The 23139-nt window shown below is 44.5% G+C and overlaps 1 protein-coding gene across 1 annotated transcript in view; it reads left to right on the forward strand.

The window, feature by feature from the left end:
* Window positions 1-23139, forward strand: part of WNK3 (WNK lysine deficient protein kinase 3) — a 216159-nt gene that overhangs the window by 109761 nt on the left and 83259 nt on the right. The window contains exons 10-12 of the mRNA XM_040325190.1: window positions 11821-11916; window positions 13389-17018; window positions 19619-19668. Of these exons, the coding sequence (XP_040181124.1) occupies window positions 11821-11916; window positions 13389-17018; window positions 19619-19668 (3776 nt within the window). The remainder of the gene's footprint in view (window positions 1-11820; window positions 11917-13388; window positions 17019-19618; window positions 19669-23139) is intronic.

Here is a 23139-nt window from a genome sequence, read left to right on the forward strand (position 1 = left end):
GTATGTAATTGGGTCTGGACAAATCTTCCTAACCCATAAGGGAGTGGTACAAACCACAGATCAAGCCTGTTCGGGCCTCAATTTTTGGTATGTAATTATCAGGGGTGCCCAACCAGTGGCCCGCAGAGCCCTCTGATGTGGCCCGCGACCTCCTTCTATGGGGTGGTGGGTTGGCAAGCCCAGATCACGGTTTTCCAACCTTGGAGCATCTGTGTTCTCCAAGAAGACGGTAGAGGAAGCAAGCGGCTGCGCAGCAGAGCTGCATAAGCTGATGCTTCCTGTATAGCACCGGCTCCTGCCACAAGCGGAGTGATACCAAATGCACTCTTTTAACCTGCAGGTTTGGTGCGCTTTCAGACAGTGCGCCACACCTGCAGGATATAATGGAAATCTATGGCAAAGTACAGCTAACCGCTGGAAAGCCACAGGTGCATTGCACCCGCGGTGTGGGTAAAGCACAGCGCATCAGTGTGAAAGCAGCCTTGGACCTCTTTTCGCACAATCAGTGGCTCCTCCATTTACATCTATGGGGCAGTAGATGTAAACAGACTTGTGTCCATTTACACCCACCTACCTCCAATCAGACCTGCTGAAAAAAAAAAAAAATAGAAGGGTAACTGTCTCCTTCTATATGGGCGGACCAGAGGGCCCATATTGTGGCCCGCGACCAATTACCAAGTCGCTCTAGTGGCCCTTGCTCTTCAAAAGGTTGGGCACCCCTGGTAAATATCCTTCTCTATTCAGCATTAGCTGGTCACAGTCTTGCTGGAAAACCAGCATTTGATCAGCACATGCAGCCAATTGCTGCAGTGCTGATCTGAGTATTGTGAAGGACGTCCCAGCTGTCAGAATACAATAGCACAGTTGGGGAGATGGCTGCACCCACATCGCTTGTGTTGATGTGGGGTTCTGTGAAATTTTTTTTTTTTTTATCGTTCAACCAGCGGGGTGAAAAAAAAATCAGATGTGACAATTTAATTCCCAGAATGCACTGTGAAAAAAAAGTTGTCTGGTTTCGCCGTTTAAAAGTAGTCCCCTTGTGAAGTGACATACTTTTCTAGGTGACTGTCCCACTCATGGAAACATTACTGAAATTTGTTTTCCACTGGGTGCTGAGTCAGGGTAATAAGGTGGTTGGTCCAGTTTCGTAATGATTTCTGGGCCTGGAACACGCAAACACTTAACGCGTCAAGTGCAGGAGCATTGTCATGGTGAAGAGTCCACTTGTCGGGCCAGAGTTCCGGTCTTTTCCTCCAAACAGATTCCCATAACCACTTCATTTTTTACATTTGCATCTGTCCTTTGCATTTTTGGCTGCCTGTTTCTTTCATCATTGTGGACATCTCTCTGCCCCTCCTTAAACCGCCTATGCCATTCAAAAACACTGGATTTCTTCATGGAATGTTCACCATAAGCCTGTCGGAACAGAGCTCAAGTTTCACTCTCACTTGGGCAAATTTTAACACAAATTTTTATGTTAATCCACCAATTCTAGATAACATTGCAACACACTTACTATTTCTTCCACTACTCCATAAAGTCTGAGTCAACTGGCCTGCAATCCAGGCGAGTGTGACTCGCCACCAAAGCGCTATGCTGCGTGCATTCCAGGAATTAAATTGCCACACTTTGTATACCCTGATTTAATCAAGAGATGACCATGAAAAGACCTTCCCTCCAAGTCTTGTACACACTAGAATCTTTTTTTTTTTTTTTTTTTTTTTAACCCAGCGGGCTGAAGGAAAAAAACTTAAGAGCTCAGGAGGAGAATGTTGGCACATCGATCTCCCCCGCTGAGCTATTGTGTTCTTACAGGGTGGATGCCCCCCCAGCTAGAACACACCAATCGGCGTTCTCAGCCATTGACTGAGAGCTATGATCAGGAGCCGATCGGCTGACCTTTTTCGGTTGGCCTTTTCTAAACAGCCGGTTTCTGTTGGACCGGCTGCCGTACACAGGGGTGGAATGTCGGACAGTTTCTGTTGAACCAGCGAATGTCGTCCAATATTCAGCCCGTGTGCACAGCTCTTAAAGTGGAGTTCCACCCTCATTTTTTTTTTTTTTACAAAAATTAGAAAAAAACGTTTTTACTTACCAGAAATAGTGGTTGCTATGCGGAAGTCCCTAATCTGCCTCTTCATCTTCCGCATCAGGTCTTCCTCCGTCCTACTAGCCGTGTCTTCTGGTGAATATGGCACGCTGCCTTCTGGGAACTGTGTGCATCCCAGAGAGCAGCCGGCCCATTCACAAAGCGCCGCAAGGCTTTACTGCCTGTTTCCCTTACTGAGGATGGTGGCGCTGAGAGCTGCCACGATCGAGGGATCGGCCTGGGGAGGGGGGCGCTGATATCGCGGACGAGTAAATCGGGTAAGTGTCCTTATTAAAAGTCAGCAGCTACAGTGTTTGTAGCTGCTGACTTAAAAAAAAAAAAAAAATCGCAGGTGGAATCCCTCTTTAAGTCTTGTCCAAGTTGGCATGACAGATGATTGGCACGTTGGCAACAGACTGGCTGTACACAAGAATCTATTGATGGACAACGTCCTGTGTGTTGTGAATATGCTGTACTGTGTTGCCATATACACAATTGAGTTGATGTTGCTGACGCCTGGCCTTAGAGGTCCCCCTTGTATAAAACACAGCTTAAGCATTTCAGCTTGAAAGGGCCTCCGTCATACTCATGTTCACACTTGTGTGTGTCAGGAATGCATGCAAAACGGGAGCGCTTTCCTGACAAACACAGAAATGCACTGTCCTTTAGCAGACATGTTGTGGTGCTATCAGTTCCTAATGGGGCCCACTCCCATGCATCTGCTAATGCATAAGAGGAAACCAATGCAGGCGCCTCTGAGTGCAGACTGTTAAAATATATTTGTAAATCTCAATAGTAATATTCACATACAATGACAGACACATCTTATGGTTGTTTGTCTGGTGATGCATCCTTAGCACTGGTCTGTAAAAAGAGCCATTGGTGGTATGGTGGAGGAGAGACGAATATGAGGGGTGTGATGCTCCTTGGACCGCATCGCTGGTCGGGATGACGTCACTGGCGTGCTCGTGATGCATTTCTGAGCGGGTGAACCCTGGTGGTGGGATGATTGCACGCTCCTCTCTCAAGCTTGAGAAAGGAGCGTGCATTACTCCCACCACCAGGGTGCGCCCACTCAAATGTGAGCATGCCAGTGACGTCATCCCGACCAGCGCTGCGGTCCAAGGAGCATCCCAGCGGTCGTTTTCATGTCTTCACCATACCACCATCTTGCTGGCCAGGACGGCTTTTTGTTGCATACCAGTGCTATGGATGCATCGCTGGATGAACAATCATAAGATGTGCCTGTCATCTTATTACTAAATGTGAGTTGTATTGTGACTTACAATTATATTTTAACAGTGTGCACTCAGAGGCGCCTGCATTCTTTTCTTCTTGTACATATCCTGGAGATTGCTTCTGCTTCCTGATACAGTGGACTTCCTTTTTTGTTTATTTTTTTTCCCTTCTCTCATTTTGCTTCAGCTTGCAGCTGTTAGTTATAAAGACTACATAGACTTCTCAATACTGCAGAGATCGGTCTCGGATTTCGTTTTTGTTTTTATCGGCTAATGCATGGTGCTGCACGGTTTTCCAAAAGTCAGGGACTTTTTTTGTGCATTTCTCTTCCACAGGACAGCCCATTGAAATAAATCAGCATGGTGTGAATGAAGCCTTAGGCCGATCCCATAGAGCAGGGATATGCAATTAGCGGACCTCCAGCTGTTGCAGAACTACAAGTCCCATGAGGCATAGCGAGACTCTGACAGCCACAAGCATGACACCCAGAGGCAGAGGCATGATGGGAATTGTAGTTTTGCAACATCTGGAGGTCCGCTAATTGCATATCCCTGCCATAGAAGGTTTGAATCGGTCAGTTCTGCAGGAACCAGCCATGATTCGACCCATGTGTGGGCAGACTGAATGTAACAGGTTGATCGCTCAACTATTGTACCACCAGCCTGCCAGATTCACTTGTGATTATTGCTAGCGGCTGCTATAGTCGCTAGCAATGATCACTGTCTTCTCACTTTGGGGACGACTTCTTCCCCCATTCGCCTCCCTGCCGTGAGAAGACCATGGTTCAACAGGACAGATTCCCCTTTCAGCACTGTCTGTGTGTTGATAGGGGAATCGTACACATTTCTTTGCTGCAACCCGTGGTTGCAGCAAATAAATTTACACTGTCTATGGCCTACCCAATGTTTTTTTTTTTTGGCTGAAATGTATAAGCTGTGTATTATGGGTAATTTCAATTTGAATGTTAAAGAACTTTTGGAGGATCAACTTATGCACTTGGTTATTGAAGATGTTGACAGTGAGGGGTGTGAAGGTTGGAAGTTAGAATTTAGCAAACTCGTATACAATCCATATTGGAAACTCTAGAATGGGTGCCCAGTTTGGCAACTTGGAGAGAGAGAGAGAGAGAGCGAGGGGAGGAAGCTTCTGATCAAATTCCAGCACCTACTATGGAGCGTGCAGCAACCTCAAGTATAGACTTAAATAGAAACTTTCCACCTGGCTCTAATTCTTTGTGCATAGCACTGAGGGGCTGATATGACAGTTACAGATTCCAGCCTAGGTTGACGTTTGGTTTTCACTTGTTCTCTTTTGCTTGTTAATGGTGTTTGAAGATTGTTCTCTGATCTGTTTGTCATTGGAAGATGGGGTCCATTCTTCCATACCTGACGATGAGCTGATTCCTCCTTGGAGGTTACATTTGCCCGATCCTCCTCCGTAGCTTTGTACATATACAGTATACATATACAGTAGCTGTGTGATCATTTTGCAGCAGTGGACCAGAGATGATCTATTACACTTTCTGGGTTGTTGAAACGTCACTTGTAAGCTTTTTGCTTGGTACAGATTTTGTAGTGTCACACCAGTTCCCAGTGCTCTGTGTTAGTGATTTTCCCAATACCCAGCTAATGATATACATAGATATAATATATACACACAAACACTCACATAGCAAAGCCATGATTAAGCACTAATTACGAGTGTGAAACGCATCGGCTGTTCTGTCTTTGTGGTTGCAGTGACTGTGTGTGTACAGTTGAAAATAAAAGACCACTTTCTTTTAAGTTATTTCGGAGTGCGGCTGTCCAATTTCCTTTCCTCAATTTTGCCATCACATAGCAATATACACAGATCAGCCAAAACATTATGACCACCGACTGGAAAAGGCAATATCTCGTTACATTGGCATCTGAAAATTTGTGGGATATATTCAGCAGCAAATTAACATGTTGTCCATGAAATTGATGTAGTGAAAGCAGAAAAAATAAAAATGGGCATCGCAGTTTGTTGTGTATGGCGTTGGGAAGCCCATGGTGACCCGTGTCCACAGACAAAGGCTTCTACAATGGTCACATGAACATCAGAACTGAACTACTGAGCAATGGAAGAAGGTAGCCTGGTGTAAGGAATCCTGTTTTTTCTTTTACATCATGTGGATGGCCTGGGTGTGTGTGCGTCACTTACCTGGGGAAGAGATGGCACTAGGATGCGATATAAAAAGGCAAGTTGGCAGAGGCAGTGTGATGCTTTGGGCAATGTTCTGCTGGGAAACCTTGGGTCCAGCCACTCATGTGGATGTTACTTTGGTGTCCATGTCTCAATGCGTCAGGGCTCTTTTAGCAAAAGGGGGTGTAACGACACCCCGAGTATGAAAGGGGTTAAAGTCGTTTAGGACATTCCATTCCTGTACACAAAGGCAGCTATCGGACACTCCAATCAGCCGAACAAGAAACCCATACAAGTAATTCTCCCCCAAGTAGGAGAAAAGGCTCTGTGTTGAGGGTCAAGCAGGAATCCGATTTTATTGAAATTGTATACAGTAAAAGGAGGAGGTGCATACTTCCTGCTCACATTACTCTGAAAATACACCTGTGACCAGAAACCTAATTAAAGGTAAAAAAAATTCACCTTAATGCATCCTATGCATTAAGGTGAAAAAACACCACCCCCCCCCCCCCCCCCCGAACCCCCGTTTTACTTACCTGACCCCTCAAAAGTCCCGCGCGCGTTCACGTGATCCTCTTTGGTTCCCAGCCTGGCCGTTGATTGGCTAGGCTGGACGGATTGATAGCAGCGCAGCCATTGGCTGGTGCTGCTGTCAATCACAGCGGATGACGCGGTGCGGCGGGGACGAGTGATACAGTCGGCAGCTATGCCCGCCGCTGTATCACGGGAGCGCGCTCGCATGAAGGTGGAAAGCTTTTGCAAGGAGGAGCGAAACAGCCGCCGAGGGACCCCAGAAGACAGGGTTAGGGGACACTCTGTGCAAAACGAGCTGCACAGTGGAGGTAAGTATAACATTTGTTTGTTATTTAAAAAAAAAAAAAAATCCCTTTTTAGTGTTCCTTTAACATGAGCTAATTAACTAATCCCTTTAAGCAGCCTGGTCATTGTGATCCTAAATGAGGATTTCACTACAGGTCAGACTTGTTATCACTGAGCCTCACACAGTAGATGATACATTATCATACATAATGACTTGAATCTAAAGTAACATTACTTCAATGTCCCCAGGCATACACCTCGCCAGAGAGTATTGTTCCCTTAAAATCCATGGCCCATGATCGGAAGGCAAGAGGCTAGCATTCAGTCCTCTCCAAAAGCCTCTGTCCCGGCTAGGTCTGCCACAGGGGGCAATACTCAATATTAGGTGGGTGGTCATAATGCTATGGCTGATGGGTGTATATACATTTTAGGAAAATAAATTCCCTTGGTGAATCGCTTAGAATGTATTGAATCCGTTTAGCTAATATGTAAAGGCACTTATTATACACTGCTCAAAAAAAATGAACACTTTTTAATCGGAGTATATCCAGTCAATGAAACTCCTGGGATATTGATCTGGTCAGTTAAGTAGCAGAGGGGGTTGTTAGTCAGTTTCAGCTGCTTTTGGTGTAATGAAATTAACTGGTGCACTAGATGGGCAACAATGAGACACCCTCCAAAACAGGAATGGTTTTACAAGTGGAGACAACTGACATTTTGTTTCCCCTACTCCTTTCTTGTGACTGTTTTTCACTAGTTTTGTATCTGGCTAGGGTCAGTGTCCTTACTGGTAGCACAAGGTGATTCCTAGGACCCTATAGAGGCTGCACAGGCAGTTCAACTCCTCCAGGATGGCACATCAATACGTGTCAGTGCCAGAAGGTTTGCTGTGTCTCCCACCACAGTCTCAAGAGCATAGGTGTCAAACACGAGGCCCGTGGGCCGAATATGGCCCTCCAGGCCATTTCATGTGGGTCTTGCACCTCTTCGGCAGCTGCAGGAGAGCTCCAGCCCTCCTCTGGTCCTACTCCCGACCCTTACTTTCTGCTTTCAAGCAATGCATCCAGCTTCTTCCCAGCAGCATAAGGAAAGGGGGGTACACTGTGATGTAAGAGAGAGTGGGGGACGTAACTTCTGATGGTGGGGGTTGCTCTTAACATCTAATGTAAGTAGAGGGGATATGCTGGACATCTAATCATACAGATACAACCATCCTCTTTGAGGGCAATCATAATGCTGATGCGGTCCATGATGAAATTTGAGTTTGACATGCACCCCTGCTCAAGAACATGGAGGAGATTCCAGGAGACAGACAGTTCCTCTAGGAGAGCTGGACAGGGCCGTAGAAGGTCCTTAACCCATCAGCAGGACCAGTATCTGCTCCTTTGTGCAAGGAGGAACAGGATGAGCACCGCCAGAGTCCAACAAAATGACCTCCAGCAGGCCCTTCTACAGTCTTGGGCTGCAACCTCTCTGTTGGTGTAAAAACAGGAGGTTCAGTGCTTGGATGGGTGTAGAGGAACTCTTGGTGTAAAATATCGTCTCATTCAAGGATCTGTTTGAGAAGCGTGTTGAAGGTAACAGTTAAAGCAAACATATTTTTGGAAAAATGCCTCCCCTTCCTCAAGTCTGGAGCAGTGCGAAGAGATGCAATAGGGGACGCACAGTGGAGCTTGATGAAGGCTTATCACAGTTGCACTACTGGCATGATTTGCCATTACGATATGGTTTATCAAGCTCCATCGACTGCAACTTTCTTTCCTTCCACCATGGATAGAAGCAACGCTAATTGCTTGATTCCGCCAACTCAGTCAGTGTTGATGGGGGAATTTCTCCTGCAATACTGTGTTGTGTTCTGGTGGGTAGCCTTCCCTGCCAGCAGAACACAATGATTAGTGTTGCCAGCTATAGCCAGCGGCAGTAATAGTTTCGGAGGCTGGTTGTACATCCAGGGTGCCCATACATAGATCAAAATTTACCTGGTTCAGCAGGACTCCATGTATGGCTGGCTTAAAGCGTAGTCAGTTAAATACTGTAGCTGCTGACTTTTTAATATTGGGACACTTACCTGTCCAGGGATCACGTCTTTTCGGAACCCCAGGCGATTTTTGGATTGGCTCTCGGGTGCTGCCACCGCCATTCCTGGTATGGGAAGCCAGCCGTGAAGCCTTTTGGCTTCACAGCCGGTTCCCTACTGAGCATGTGCGAAGCGCACTGTGCTTTCTAACTGGCCTGGTGGCAGAGGAAGTAGGAGGGGGGCTGAACTTCCGAGTGATGTCACCGCAGCGAGGTCTCCCGGAAGTGGGGATGGGTACCTGTCAAAAACAGGCACCCTTTGCCCCTCTCCACCAGAAGGTGGGGCAGATAAGTGGAGATTCCACTTTTGGGTGGAACTCAAATTTTTGGTCTCCTCCTATTGCAGTATTTCTCAAATCCCAGTCCTCAAGGTGCCCCAACAGGTCATGTTTTCAGGATTTCCCTCAGATGAAGCGCTGTGGTAATTACTAAGGCAGTGAAACTGATCAAATCACCTGTGCAAAATAATGGGAAGCCTCAAAACATGACCCTTTGGGGGTGCTTTGAGGACTGGAATTGATATACACTGTCCTGTTGCATCTAATCATTATTTTAATTACATCCACTGCTCCAGCCCTGAGGAAGGGAGAGAGATATTCCCCAAAATGCGTTGTATTCACTTGTTCTCTTCAATAGGTTTCTCAAGTAGACCCTCGAGTGAGACCGTCTTTTATACTGATTGCTGTTCTATACACAGCCAATTAAATAGGAATGAACCATTTACTGTCCATCAATGGAAAAAGTCGGCAAACAAATGGCTGAATAAAAGCATTTTATTATATCCGTCGCTGAAATAAAAATAGTTTTGCCTGATCACTGGCATTTCAAGGACCTCGCTAAAAGGAGTGAATTTAAATAGACCGTTCCCATCCCTTTTGTTTATTGAATAGTATGCGGTTCTGTAAAAACAGTATTAATTACCTGAAGCAACCGCCATTGTCTTACTCGGTACTAATGCTGCCATTGTCTGCAACCCTTGATTAAACGGTTTCATCTCCCTGATGCTTTGCTTGTTCTGTTTGCCAAAAAATTAACCTTTTCAGGCATTTTCTGAATATTATACACAGCCAGCCCTGATTTATTTTCCGCTTCCGTTTACAAATGTAATGCCCATTGCTAAGCCCAGTCAGTGCACATGGTCTTCCTTGGTCCCAATTTATCTTTTAGCAATAAGTCCAATCTGCAAACTTACCGTATTTGCCGGTGTATAAGACGACTGGGCGTATGAGACGACCCCCTATTTTTCCAGGAAAAATGTTGGTTTTGGGATATACTCACGGTATAACTACCCCCTTCCTACTAGTCTTTCTGGAAGCTGAGGGGTAGCGGGAACAACTGCTGACGGGAACAGGCTTTTTTCAGATCTCACTGTGCCATTACATTACATGCCTCACTGTGCCATTACATTACATGCCCCCACTGTGCCATTACATTACATGCCTCCACTGTGCCTCCACTGTCCTGGCCAAGACGATCTCCCTACCTTACTTTCTTTTCAGATTTTGGCTTCCAGGCTGCGGGCATCCATGATTCAAAAGCCTCGCCGCCTCCTCACTGTTCCGCAATTGGCGGAACACTCATTTTCCCAGCAGGGCCTCTGTTCAGTGTTCTGCCTATCACGGATGTCCTCTCGTCCGCCAATCGCGGAACAGTCTGAGGAGGCGCGGCTTTTAAATCATGGATGCCCGCAGCCTGACGAAGACAGGTACCGGCGTATAAGACGACCCCCGACTTTGGATGCATTTTTTTTGCATCCAAGAGGTCGTCTTCTATGCCGGAAAATATGGTAGTCATTTTAAGGTAGCAGATAATATGTGCTTTCAATAAAGTGTCTAAAGCCAAGTTTTTCAGCACATTTATTTTGTAGCCCAACTCTTCCTCTACGAGTGTGCAAAGTTTGTTGTCCGGGGGACCTACAGCCGGGGAGCACCATTTTTTCAAACCCGGGCACCCCTTCCATAGACTCCCATGTTAAATGGTAATTTCTCCGGTAACTTTGGGGACCCAGTACTGACCGGTCGTAGGTCCTCTGGACCCAGAACTTGGCACACATGTAGCCCCATTTCTCCTCTACAAGTGTACAATGTTTGTTGTCTGGGGGACCTACAGCTGGGGAGCACTGATTTTTTTTTTTTTTTTTTCTCTAAGCCGGGCACCCCTTCCATAGACTCCCATGTTAAACGTCAGTCTGGACATGGCCACAGTGAGGCTTGGACATGGCCACAGTGAGGCTTGGACATGGCCACAGTGAGGCTTGGACATGGCCACAGTGAGGCTTGGACACGGCCACAGTGAGGCATGCAGATGGACACCCTAGGCTTATATTTGAGTATATTTCCCATTTTTTTTGTGGTAAAATTAGGTGCCTCGGCTTATATTCGGGTCGGCTTATACTCGAGTATATACGGTAGGCTTAGTTTTACAAACTATAGGGCTGCAGGTTTTGTTTTTTTCTAGAGCTGTGTTAGACAAGTTATTTTTTCCACACTTATACACATTTAAAATCGGCTAGAAAAAAGACTGGGAACCCCTGAACATTATATATTTTCTGAACGAAGAGGCCCTGAAGAATAAAATGGTGCTGTTGGAATTTTTTGTTATGTCTGCTGCACAAATATAATGCGTTTTTATCAAATGTAAATTTTTAGAAAAAAAATTCTTAAAGGCATTTTAGTGCACACAAACGCAGTATAATACCATTTTTAAAATATATAAGATAATGCTGTGTCGCGTATATAGATACCTAACCTGTCAAGACTCAAAATTGTGCGTGCCTGTGAAATCTGGTGACAATCTGATGTACCTAGAATTTTTATTATAGGTGGCACTTTAAAAGCCATTACCGGTTGTCATTGTAGAGTTAATCGTGAATGATGGCCTTAGAATTCTTGCTCCCGCTCTTGACTTTTGCGGCGATATTCACGTGTTTGGTGTAGTCACTGTTTATAGCACGCCCTCAAATACAGCTAATCAAGTGCAGTTCTTAAACCATAAGTGATTAAGTCATGGTCGCATCTGGGTTCATTAGTTAGAGGATATTGGGGAATGGATGGTCCTCGATCTTCTCTGTAGCTTGCTGTCCCTGCAAAGTAGAGATCTATTAGAAGCAGCACACTGTACACACAAAACACATTGTTAGGCACACAACCTCTTCATTGCCCTAGCTGGTAACCCCCTTCTCAGCCATTGTCATTAGTACAGTGACAGTGGGGTGGGGGGGGGGCGTTTTCTCCAATCAGCTGTTAGTGTATGCCAAGACCCCACATGCAGTGCTGGAACAAGAAATATTTCTAACACGATGTGCACTTTCTAAAGTGTATATAAAGCTGTAGACCGCAGATATACATGTAAAACTTTGTTTCTGGGTATCCGAGAGGGTTTACATCCACTTTAAATTCCATATTCTAAGTTTGTTTGTGTTTCCTCTCCAGATACCCTTGGCACAGATGTTACCGATGCAGTGCTTGGCTCAACCAAATTCTCCATACCAACAAGTAACAATGGTGGAAGGACAACTTACTGCACAGGTAATGTGTGTGTGTATATGTGTGTGTATGTGTGTATATATATATATATATATATATATATATATATATATATATATATATATATATATATATATTCAGAAACTATATTGTGCAAATATTGACATAAAGGTTCTTTTGCCCATCTCAGCAAGTCATTCTGGCACTATAATCGTAACCAACGATCACGGCCATTGGCAGAGAGCGCTGATCAGAAGCTGGTTGGCTGTTAGTTTTCCAGCATGCTCATTCAACAGAAGTCGTGCAGCGCCCTCCCAGCACAAAGGGAGAAACGCACATATGCGGCCCCATGTAAAAAAAAAAGTCCAGTGTAGAGGCTGCATATGTGTGTTATGCCGGAGTGAAGGGGTTAAGGCAACGTTTTAACCCCTGTCAGTTTTTTTTTTTTTTTTGCCATTTGTGTCCCATTGGGGAGATTTCCCTATATATTCTGTCCTATAGTCGCAACGGGAAGTGAGGGGAAATCTCTCCAAAGTTGAGGGAATTCCTGGTTGTCACTGGATATATTGTCCCCCAATATAGATTTTTCCTTCTATTCTGGTGGCGACCCAAAATTTTGGGATTTTCTTTTTCACTTTCACTCTCGGTGATCATGGTAAACGGCACAAATAAATAAGGTTTTATGGGGATACAGATGGCAATAAACATCTGACAGGGGTTTTTCTCCCCCTCTACTCAATCCAAAACTAAAAAAAGATTGTCTTTAGTTATACTTTAAAGAGAAGTATTTTTTATTTTATTTATTTTTTCCCCATCCTACTTGGGTGGATGTAGCATCAGGCCGATGCTGTATCTGTCCCCTGGCACCTCTGCACGGATAACCCAGCGATTGAACATCGCAGATCTCTTGGTTTTCTGAGCTCCGTGAGCAGAGAGCTGTACACTGTCATTCACAGCTCTCTGCTCTTTTCCCTCCACGCTCATTGCAGCGCTCTGCCCTCCAAGAGCTTACAGTCTAAGGTCCCTATCTCGCATACATACAAGCATATACTTGGGCCAATTTAGACAGGAGCCAGTTGGCCTACCAGCATGTCACTCTGGCACAGGAAGATCATGCAAACTCCAGGCAGGTAGCTGCCATGTTTGGGATTTGAACCGACAGCTCTACTGCTGCCAGGTGGAAGTACTAGCCACATAGCCACTGCCCAGTAGAGCTCTGACAGAGATTTTAACTGTTTTTCTTTAAACATGTGGAGTTGGGAATTAAGGCCCCATACACACTATCAGATTTTCTGCAGATTTTTGCCTTCAGATTTACCAAAAACCATGTAGTGCAAGGGCCTGACTGATTATATGCAAATAGAAACTCTTAAGGTTTGACTTCATCTTGTATGATTTGGTAAATCTGCAGAAAATCTAATAGTGTGTATGGGGTCGAAGACTAAACTTGAGTGAGACTAACTAAAGGCTTTAGAATGGTTATTCACTTTCTTCTTTTTTTTTCTTTTTTTTAGTCAATGGATGCACAGTTGTCATTTTCGGCAGAAGGGAAAACTCTTCCACATCCAAACGCAGTTGACGCTTCAGCGATGCCGGTGCTCCAGCCTCCATATTCTGCGCTGTCCCCTCAAATAATATCTGGACAGATGGCAACTCAGCAGACAAGGGTTGACAATTGTGGCCTAGCAGGGGTACAAGTGCTTTCTGCCCCCCCTGGTGATAATCAAGTTCCAACACTAATGTACGGCGTACAGAATGTGATGGGAGTCCAGACTAATGCTCAGATGTCTACTCTACAGCAACTGCCTCTACAAGATTCTATGAAGTTCCCGACAAATGTACAGCACGGGCAGAATTATCACATGCATGCATACCTGGAGCAGAATCCAATGCCTCAGCCTTCTTACCAGTCTCCACCTGCACAGCAGCAAATTGTATTACAGCCAGCAGTGGCTGAACAGTCGCCTCAGATGATATACCCAGCTGCTGTTACGCAGGAAGCCATTACACAGCAAGTACGCATGGAGCAGCAGTATGAGATGGAGCATTTGTCATTCAATGCTCAGACGTCGGCGGTCCCTGAAACAGCAGGGCAGATGCAGCAAACACTGACTGTGCATGAACAGCTTCCTTACATCCAGCCCCCTGTGCCACAGGTTCCTGTCCAGCGGTCTTCTGAACTGGAGAAGTCAGCCTGTCCCTCACAGATGGTTAATGCCTCCATTTTAGAGCAGCCAGTTTTATCTCGGCCTTTAGCGGTTTCTTCAGAGCAAATGCTTTCCCAGCCTAATGTAATGCAGAATCCTGCAGAACCTCTTTATATACAAATCCCTCCTATGGATCCATATAGACAGCAGCCCTTAGCTCCTGACCATGCTCTGTGCATGCAGACGGCTATTGCTTCTTCTGCTGTGCTACCTGAACAGCTAATGTACAGTCAGCAAATCCTGCAGCCTTCTGACCAGCCGTGTTATCTGCAGCAAACGATACCCATTTCTGAACAGCTGAAGAACACCCAACAGGATAGAGTAGATCATATTATGTACCCTAGGCAAGCCACTCTGCCAGCTGAGCAACCAGTTTACCCACAGCACTCTTTATTGGCTGAAAAGCCTGGGTATCCACCACAAGCTGCATCAGCTGAACTGCATGCATATGTTCAGCAAACAATGCCAGTTGAAAAACAATTTGTACAGCCAGCTGAGCAGGCCATATGCCCACAGCTGACAAAACATTCATCTGAGCAGCCTATTTATGCCCAGCAACCTGTACCGTCATCTGAAAAGATAGGGTATGGTCAGCAAGCTATGCCATCTGCTGAAGTTTTGCAGCATGCTAAACCTGCAGCGCCCTGTGAGCAAGCAAAGTATATCCAGCAGGTTGTTCCTCCAGCTAACCAGATGGGATATGCTCAGCCGATGCCACAGTCAGTTGAACAGTTGGTGTTTTCACAGCAGGGTATACCACAAGTAGATAAAGCATTGTATGCCCAGCACAGTGTGCCTCCATCTGAGCTGCAGCCAGTGTGTTCACAGCAAGTCCTCACCGTTTCTGAACAGCAGCAAGGGATGCAACTACCTGAGCACCAAGCTATGCCGGTGTGTGGGCAGGCACCAGTATACGGTCAACAAGTCCTTCCACCGCCTGAACTGCAGCCTGTGTACACCCAGCATGGAGTCTCCCAACCTGAGCAGGCAGCTGTCTTCTCCCAACATGGAGTGCTGCAGCATGAACAGCAGCCAGTCTATGTCCAATCTTCTGTGCTGCCACATGAACAGCCCGTTTATACTGTAACTGCAGTACCTCTGCCAGAGCAGCCCATGCATCCTCAGCATAGAAAGCCACCACCAGAGAATTTGGTGTATAGCCAGCATGTCCCGCAACAGACTGACCAACAGATCTTATATGCCCAACAAATGTATGCACAGCATGGAGTGATAGGATCTGAAAAGCCTGTTTTTACGCAACATGCGGTAACACAGATGGACCAGCCTGTATATGCTCAGCATGCTGTGCCGCCAATGGAGCAGCAGCAGCCTATGTATTCACAGCAGATTGTCCCGCCGCTGGAGCAACCTATGTATGTCCAACATTCTGTGCCATCATCTGAGCAGAGTGTCTTTATAGCGCATGCTGTACAACCAAGTGACCAGTTAGGATATCAGCAACACGTACAGAAAACCGATCAACCCATTGGCGTATTACAGGGCCAACCAATAAATATACAAAATGCCCCTAATGATCAATTTCTATATGCCCGCGAAGCAGCTTTACCCAGTGAGCAGAAATACAACCAACAGGCTGTAGCACCACCTGTCCAGCCAACTCATGTGCCCCAAACTCAGCTAGTTTGTAACCAACAAGTACCTCCTACAGCTGAACAGCAGGCCTATACCCAGTCAGCAACTCATCACATGCAAGCCAACACACATTTGATGGCTGCAACTGATCAGATTCCTCTTTCCCAGCATGGAGTACCTTTGGCTGAACAGCAAGCACATCTACAAAGAACATTATCTCCACAGCCAATGTTTGTTCCTCAACCAGCCTCTCTGGCTGAACATGTATACATCCAACAGGCTGCTCCTTCTGTCGATCAACAGCTGTATGCACGTCAAGCAGCTCTCCAGTCAAATCAATCGCTTTACATGTCCCAGCCAATGACAGCCACACATCAGCCATTGTATGCCCCAGTGCAGCATGTTCCTGCTGCGGAACACCCAGTCATGTACAGCCATGGAGTTCCTGCATCTGTTCATGGTCATTTGCCTCCTTCAGATAGACTTGCATATGTTCACAACGCAATACCCTCCTCGGAGCAGTTGGCTTATGGACTTAATCCTATATCGTCTGCAGAGAAAACAAATTATGCCCAGGCCAGTGATCAGGCAGCCAATCTGCACTTACAGAAAACAATGACACCACCACAAGAGCACAGGGCAGACCTTCAAGCTGAGAGCCATGTACATCATGCTCAACAGTCTGTTCAGTCTTTGGATCAACAAACCATGTTGAGGCAGCCAGAGACAGAACAAAATGCTCAGACAGATCCCAGTCAAGTATCTCTTTCTTCTTCTTTAGGATCACAGCACTCTAATCAGGTTTTTGTGCCTCCCGTAGGGCCGACTCAGCATTTTCCTGTTGCAGCTCCTCATGTGCAACCATTAACTTGTGTTCCTCCTTCTGAGCATGGTCAGACAAGTCAGCTCTTAACTCTTCAACAGCCACACAATGACCTTCAAAGTGGCCTGCATGTCAATGCACCCCTTGCTACTCAAGAATCACTCATTCAAGCCACCTATAATCAGCACCCCCCTGTACAAGCATGTGAACCACAAGCGCCAGAAGGGTTGGATTATATGGCCATGTCTCATAGTCAGGCTGTGACAGCTCAGATGTCATTTCAGAGTCAAGTGCCCCCTGTGTCATTAGAGCAGCCGGCAACGGGGCCAGTGTTACAGCCCCAAACAAGTCTTCATGTGGACATCAATGACTCGCCTCAGTCAGTTGGTTATCCTAAACCTGTAGGCTCCGCTCCAATTGGGTTGACGACAGAGGCACCTCTCCTTAATGCTCACCAAGTTCTTACCCCCGCTTTGCAGGCCCAAGGCCAACTGCTGCAGACCGTTCCAGAGTCACAAACAGTAAGTGCTTGCTCTTAAAACTGAAAGTAGTTGTAAAATATATATATATATATATATAAACATTTTTAAATAACCTACATGTCATATTTACTTTGTGCAATGTTTTTGCACAAAATGAAAAAACAGTAGTGCAACGCTTTTAAAAATCACACAATACTCCTACCAAGTGATTGTAATGTGTATAATATAAACCTCACCACGAGATTAAAACTTATTTATTTATTAAAATGCTTATTGGGAGCGCAGTCATTACCAGAAGGCCTCGATGCGCTCATAGAACCAACATATACAAGTACAAAACACATCTCTCATTACTGTAAGATAACAATATAAAACCACATAATAACATTTAAAAGAACTAAAAATACTACTATCTTACCCTAATTAGGGCCATACACTTGAAGAAATAAAAACGTTTTTAAAAACTTCCTGAATTTTAATAAATCCTTCTCGCGTATTATGTATAGAGGTAGAGGGTTCCAGAATATTGAACCCTGCGCATCCAGCGTCCTCCCTCCACATTTAGTTCTTCTAAATTTAGGGACAGTCAGATTGGCCTGATCAGCAGATCTCAGTGATCTGTTGGGAACGTAACAGGTAAATTTTTTTTGCAAATACCCTGGGCCTATCTTATGGATAGCTTTGTGGACGATACAACTCACTTTGAACAAAACCCGTCCAGCAACCGGTAGCCAATGCAGGGCTTTCAGAGAAGGTGTAATATGGTCCCTACGACCCACACCCGTTAATAACCTAGCTGCAACGTTTTGGATCAGTTGAAACTTATGCAGAAGGGTTTTTGAACACCCCATGTATAGCCGACTACCAATAAAAGCATTAATCACGTGGACTTTGTCCACCTTGTCAATGAAATGCAATGTAGAACGCAGGAGTTTCAGTTGGTAGTAACATGCGCTTACCACCTGATTTAGTAAAGTGCATAAAAACTTGTAAACTGAAGTCCCAAGGAAAAGTCCAAAAGTGAGCCATCTTCTCAATTTTAAAGCAGAAAGAATAGTAGAATGTGTGTCTAAAAGCCTAAAATCGATAGGACCACCATAAAGGTGGAGGCTTACTGGACAAAGATGACCCTCACTGAGGACAGGTTCAAGTAGTACTTGTTATGATGATATATAGAACCTCCAACTTCCTTCAGGGATCTTAAACCAAGATTACAATTCTGCGTATACATCATATCAATATGCAGTAGCACTCCACGCAGATATTATACCATAAAATAAGGAAGAGCCACTCTCCAGTGCAAATCGATCAGATAAAACAAGATTTAATAGGGGTAAATGCACTTGCAAGTAAAGATGTGGCACAATCAGTTCCTGACCCATGGCTGGTATATTCCCCCTAAGCCAGGATGGCTGCGACTAATTTGAGCATTCACAGTGGCGTGTGTTCCAGCACCGCCCAACGTGTTTCGCCCTACAGGACGTCACATATGAATCACGTAAAGTAGTGTGTGATTTTATTTTATTTTTCCCCCAAGCGCTGCACTGTTGTTTTTTCATTGCATGCATACCCCGTGTTAAGGTATTGTGCTAGCTACGTTATATTCTTGGGGCCTCAAGCATGTTTTTTTTTTGTTTTTGTTTGGCGGAAGAGAGATTTGGCCTTAACATACCGAAAGGATGGGAATGGACTCCTTTTTAAGAACTAGTTCGGACCAACTCAGTATATTGTTTAAGAAAAGAACTGGATGCTTTCCTAAATGCACAAAATATAACTGGATAATACCATTTATAGATAATAACACCGGGGTTTTTTGATCTAGGGGTTATCTGATAGCCTCCTGGGGGGGATCAGGAAGGACAACCTTTCTCGGGATCAATTGTGGGTATAGACTTTTTTTTATATAGAGTTCTATTTAAAGTGGTTGTAAATCTCTGAAATGAATAAAGCGCATCTACTATAGTGTGGACTTCAATCCAAAGCACGGAGTGTGATTTTTAGCTTCTCCCCTCCCTCTGCTCTCTGTAAGAGTTAATTCTGATCAGTTATCCTGATACTAGACAATCTTTGGAGATGGCTTGTCCCCAAAATCCCTCCCCCCCCCCCCCCTAAAGCACACAGTAGGTAATTGCTAGCTGTGAATGTTTCCCTTTGAGAGTGTAGAGGGGAGTGTAGCTATTTCCTCCACTCCGGTCTCTGATTACCCTCAGCTCTCTGCTTTATGCTGCACATTGTGTGACTTCAGGTCCCTGCCTTCTAGAGCAGACAAATGTGTAAACAGGTACAACTTGTGTAGGAGGATTTGTTTAATCTTTTGTGTATTACCTAAGGTATTACACTTCACAGGGTATATGTAAGGGTTTACAACCACTTTAATTTTTTCTATTGGTCGAAATTGGAGATGGGCTTATGTGTTTTTTTTGTTTGTTTTTTTTAAACCTAACTAGGTAACCCCCTATATTGGCATAAGCCATATATTTACCAGCAAGCATGAACTCGCTGATGTGCTTTTGGATTTGTTATATAGCATTTATGGGGAACATTGTGAATTCATACAGTTCATGTCCATGTTTGCAGTACCTATGCTGAGATGTCTTCTATAGTTGCTAAGGTGTTTTCTATTTCTTCATTGCTTTTAGGTACAAGGGATGGAACAGTCAGGTGTTCAGAGATTGGAAACCATTAATAGGTAAGGGACTAATACATTACTAAAGCCCTGTTTTAGATATGATTTGTCTGTCACAGATATAAACACAAGGCCCGCGGGCCAAATCCGGCCCTCCATGTGGCCCTTGCAGCTCCTCCAGACCCTTACTTTCTGTTTCCAAGCAATGCATCCAACTTCTTCCCAGCAGCATCATAAGGAAAGGGGGCTGCACTGTGATGTAAGGGAGAGTGGGGAACTCGACTTCTGATGCGGTGTTGCACCAATTAGGGCGGTGCCATTGTCTGCAAATGCCGCCGGTTTGACATGTCAAAAAGCACCAGTGTGAACCAGGGCTTACACACACACACACACACACACACACACACACACACACACACACACACACACACACACACACACATAGTTACATAGTTACATAGTTAGGTTGAAAAAAGACACAAGTCCATCCAGTTCAACCTCAAAAAAATAAACAAACAAAATAAAAAACAATACAATCCCATACACCCAACTCCATACACACAGTTGATCCAGAGGAAGGCAAAAAACCCCAGCAGAGCATGATCCAATTTGCTACAGCAGGGGAAAAAATTCCTTCCTGATCCCCCGAGAGGCAATCGGATTTACCCTGGATCAACTTTACCTACAAATCTTACTACTCAGTTATTTTATGTACATTTAGGAAAGAATCCAGGCCTTTCTTAAAGCAATCTACTGAGCTGGCCATAACCACCTCTGGAGGGAGTCTGTTCCACATTTTCACAGCTCTTACTGTGAAAAAACCTTTCCGTATTTGGAGGTGAAATCTCTTTTCCTCTAGACGTAAAGAGTGCCCCCTTGTCCTCAGTGTTGACCATAAAGTGAATAACTCAACACCAAGTACACTGTATGGACCTCTTATATATTTGTACATGTTGATCATATCCCCCCTTATTCTCCTCTTCTCAAGAGTGAATAGATTTAGTTCTTCTGATCTTTCCTCATAGCTGAGCTCCTCCATGCCTCTTATCAGTTTGGTTGCTCTTCTCTGCACTTTCTCCAGTTCTCCGATATCCTTTTTGAGAACTGGTGCCCAAAACTGAACTGCATATTCCAGATGAGGTCTTACTAATGATTTGTACAGGGGCAAAATGATATCTCTGTCTCTGGAGTCCATACCTCTCTTAATACAAGAAAGGACTTTGCTCGCTTTGGAAACCGCAGCTTGGCATTGCATGCCATTATTGAGCTTATGATCAACTAAAACCCCCAGATCCTTCTCCACTACAGATCCCCCCCAGTTGTACTCCCCCCTAGTATGTATGATGCATGCATATTCTTAGCCCCCAAGTGCATAACTTTACATTTATCAACATTAAACCTCATCTGCCACTTAGTCGCCCAATTGGACAGAGCATTGAGGTCAGCTTGTAAATTGGAGACATCCTGCAAGGACGTTATTCCACTGCATAGCTTGTTGTCATCTGCAAAGACAGAAATGTTACTTTTGATCTCAGACCCAATATCATTTATAAATATATTGAAAAGTAAGGGTCCCAGCACTGAACCTTGGGGTACACCACTGATAACATTGGACCATTCAGAGTAAGAATCATTAACCACGACTCTCTGAATTCTGGCTTTCAGCCAATTTTCTATCCATTTACAAACTGATATATCCAATCCTGTAGACCTTACCTTACACATGAGCCGTGTGTGCGGAACTGTATCGAACGCTTTTGCAAAATCCAAATATATCACGTCCACAGCCACGCCTCTGTCCAGGGTTTTACTTGCCTCTTCATAAAATTAAATCAGGTTTGTCTGACAACTTCTGTCTTTCATGAATCCATGTTGTCTGCTGCTTAAATAGTTTTTTTCCTGCAAGAACTCATCCATGTGGTCTTTTATTAAACGTTCCAGTATCTTCCCAACTATAGAAGTTAGACTAACAGGTCTATAGTTACTTGGTAAAGACTTTGTTCCCTTTTTAAATATAGGCACCACATTGGCTCTACGCCAATCCAGTGGTACTATTCCTGTCATTAATGAGTCCCTAAATATTAGATACAGTGGCTTTGAAATGACAGAGCTCAACTCACCTAGGATCCGTGGGTGGATGCCATCTGGTCCAGGTGCTTTATCCACCTTTATTCTGTCTAAATATTTCTGGACCATATCACTTTTGAGCCATTGTGGATTTGAGGCTGTGTCACTCCCACCCCCATTTTGGACATGAGCTCCCCCATGCTCCATTGTATACACAGAGCTGAAGAAAGCATTTAATAAATTTGCCTTCTCTTTGTCCCCAGTCACCCACTCTAGATTATTTTGTAAGGGGCCTACATGCTCAGACTTCACCTTTTTACTATTAATATATTTAAAGAATTTTTTGGGGTTTGTCCTACTATCTTTTGCAATCTGTCGTTCATTTTGAATTTTTGCATCCTTGATTTCCTTTTTACATATCCTGTTATATTCTTTGTAACATTTAAACACTAGTGTTCCTTCATTTTTATATTTTTTAAAAGCTACTTTCTTATTGTTTATAGCTTTTTTAACTTTGCCCGTGAGCTACATAGGTTTTATTTTTAGCCTTTTAAACTTATTGCCCATGGGAACATACTTTGCAGTGAGGTTCCACACAGTCTTTTTGAAAAATTCCCATTTCTGTTCTGTGTTCATCTGTGTCAATAGTCCCTCCCAGTCCAAGTCCTGGAGAGCAGCCCTCATCCTTGGAAAATTTGCTCTCTTAAAATTTAGTGTTTTAATATTTCCTGTATGTATTTCCTGCTTATAGTTAACATTAAATGAAATCATGTTATGATCACTGCTACCCAGGTGTTCCTTTATCTGAACATTAGTAATAAGCTCTGCATGGTTTGAGATTATCAGGTCCAACAGAGCATCATTCCTAGTTGGGGCCTCAATAAACTGCACCATAAAATTGTCCTGCAATAGGTTTTTAAATTTTTGTCCTTTAACTGTCCCAGAAGTGCCATTAATCCAGTCAATTTCTGGGTAGTTAAAATCCCCCATTATTATCACCGTCCCAGCCCTTGCAGCCCTTTCCATCTGTGCAAGGAGCTGAGTCTCCACCTCCTCATTAACATTGGGTGGTTTATAACAAACTCCAATGATTAATTTTGAACTACGCACATCTGTATGCAGTTCCACCCATAATGCTTCAGCCTCACCACACTCTCCATCAACCAGGTTCTCTTTCACGCTTGCTTTGAGGTCACTTCTCACATAGAGACAGACCCCTCCACCTTTCCTTTTTACCCTGTCTTTCCGAAAGAGAGCATAGCCAGGAATATTAATAGCCCAGTCATGTGAGGATTGAAGCCAAGTTTCAGCAATACCGATTACATCATAGCTCTCCTCATGCACCAGAGCTTCCAACTCACCTGTTTTGCTTGGCAGACTTCTGGCATTGGTGAACAAACACTTAAATGTATTGTTACATTTTTCTCTAGTGTTTTTCATATAATTTATAGTAGTACAAATGGCACT

The sequence above is a fragment of the Rana temporaria genome, chromosome 9, assembly GCF_905171775.1.
Source record: "Rana temporaria chromosome 9, aRanTem1.1, whole genome shotgun sequence".
NCBI classification, from domain to species: Eukaryota; Metazoa; Chordata; class Amphibia; order Anura; family Ranidae; genus Rana; species Rana temporaria.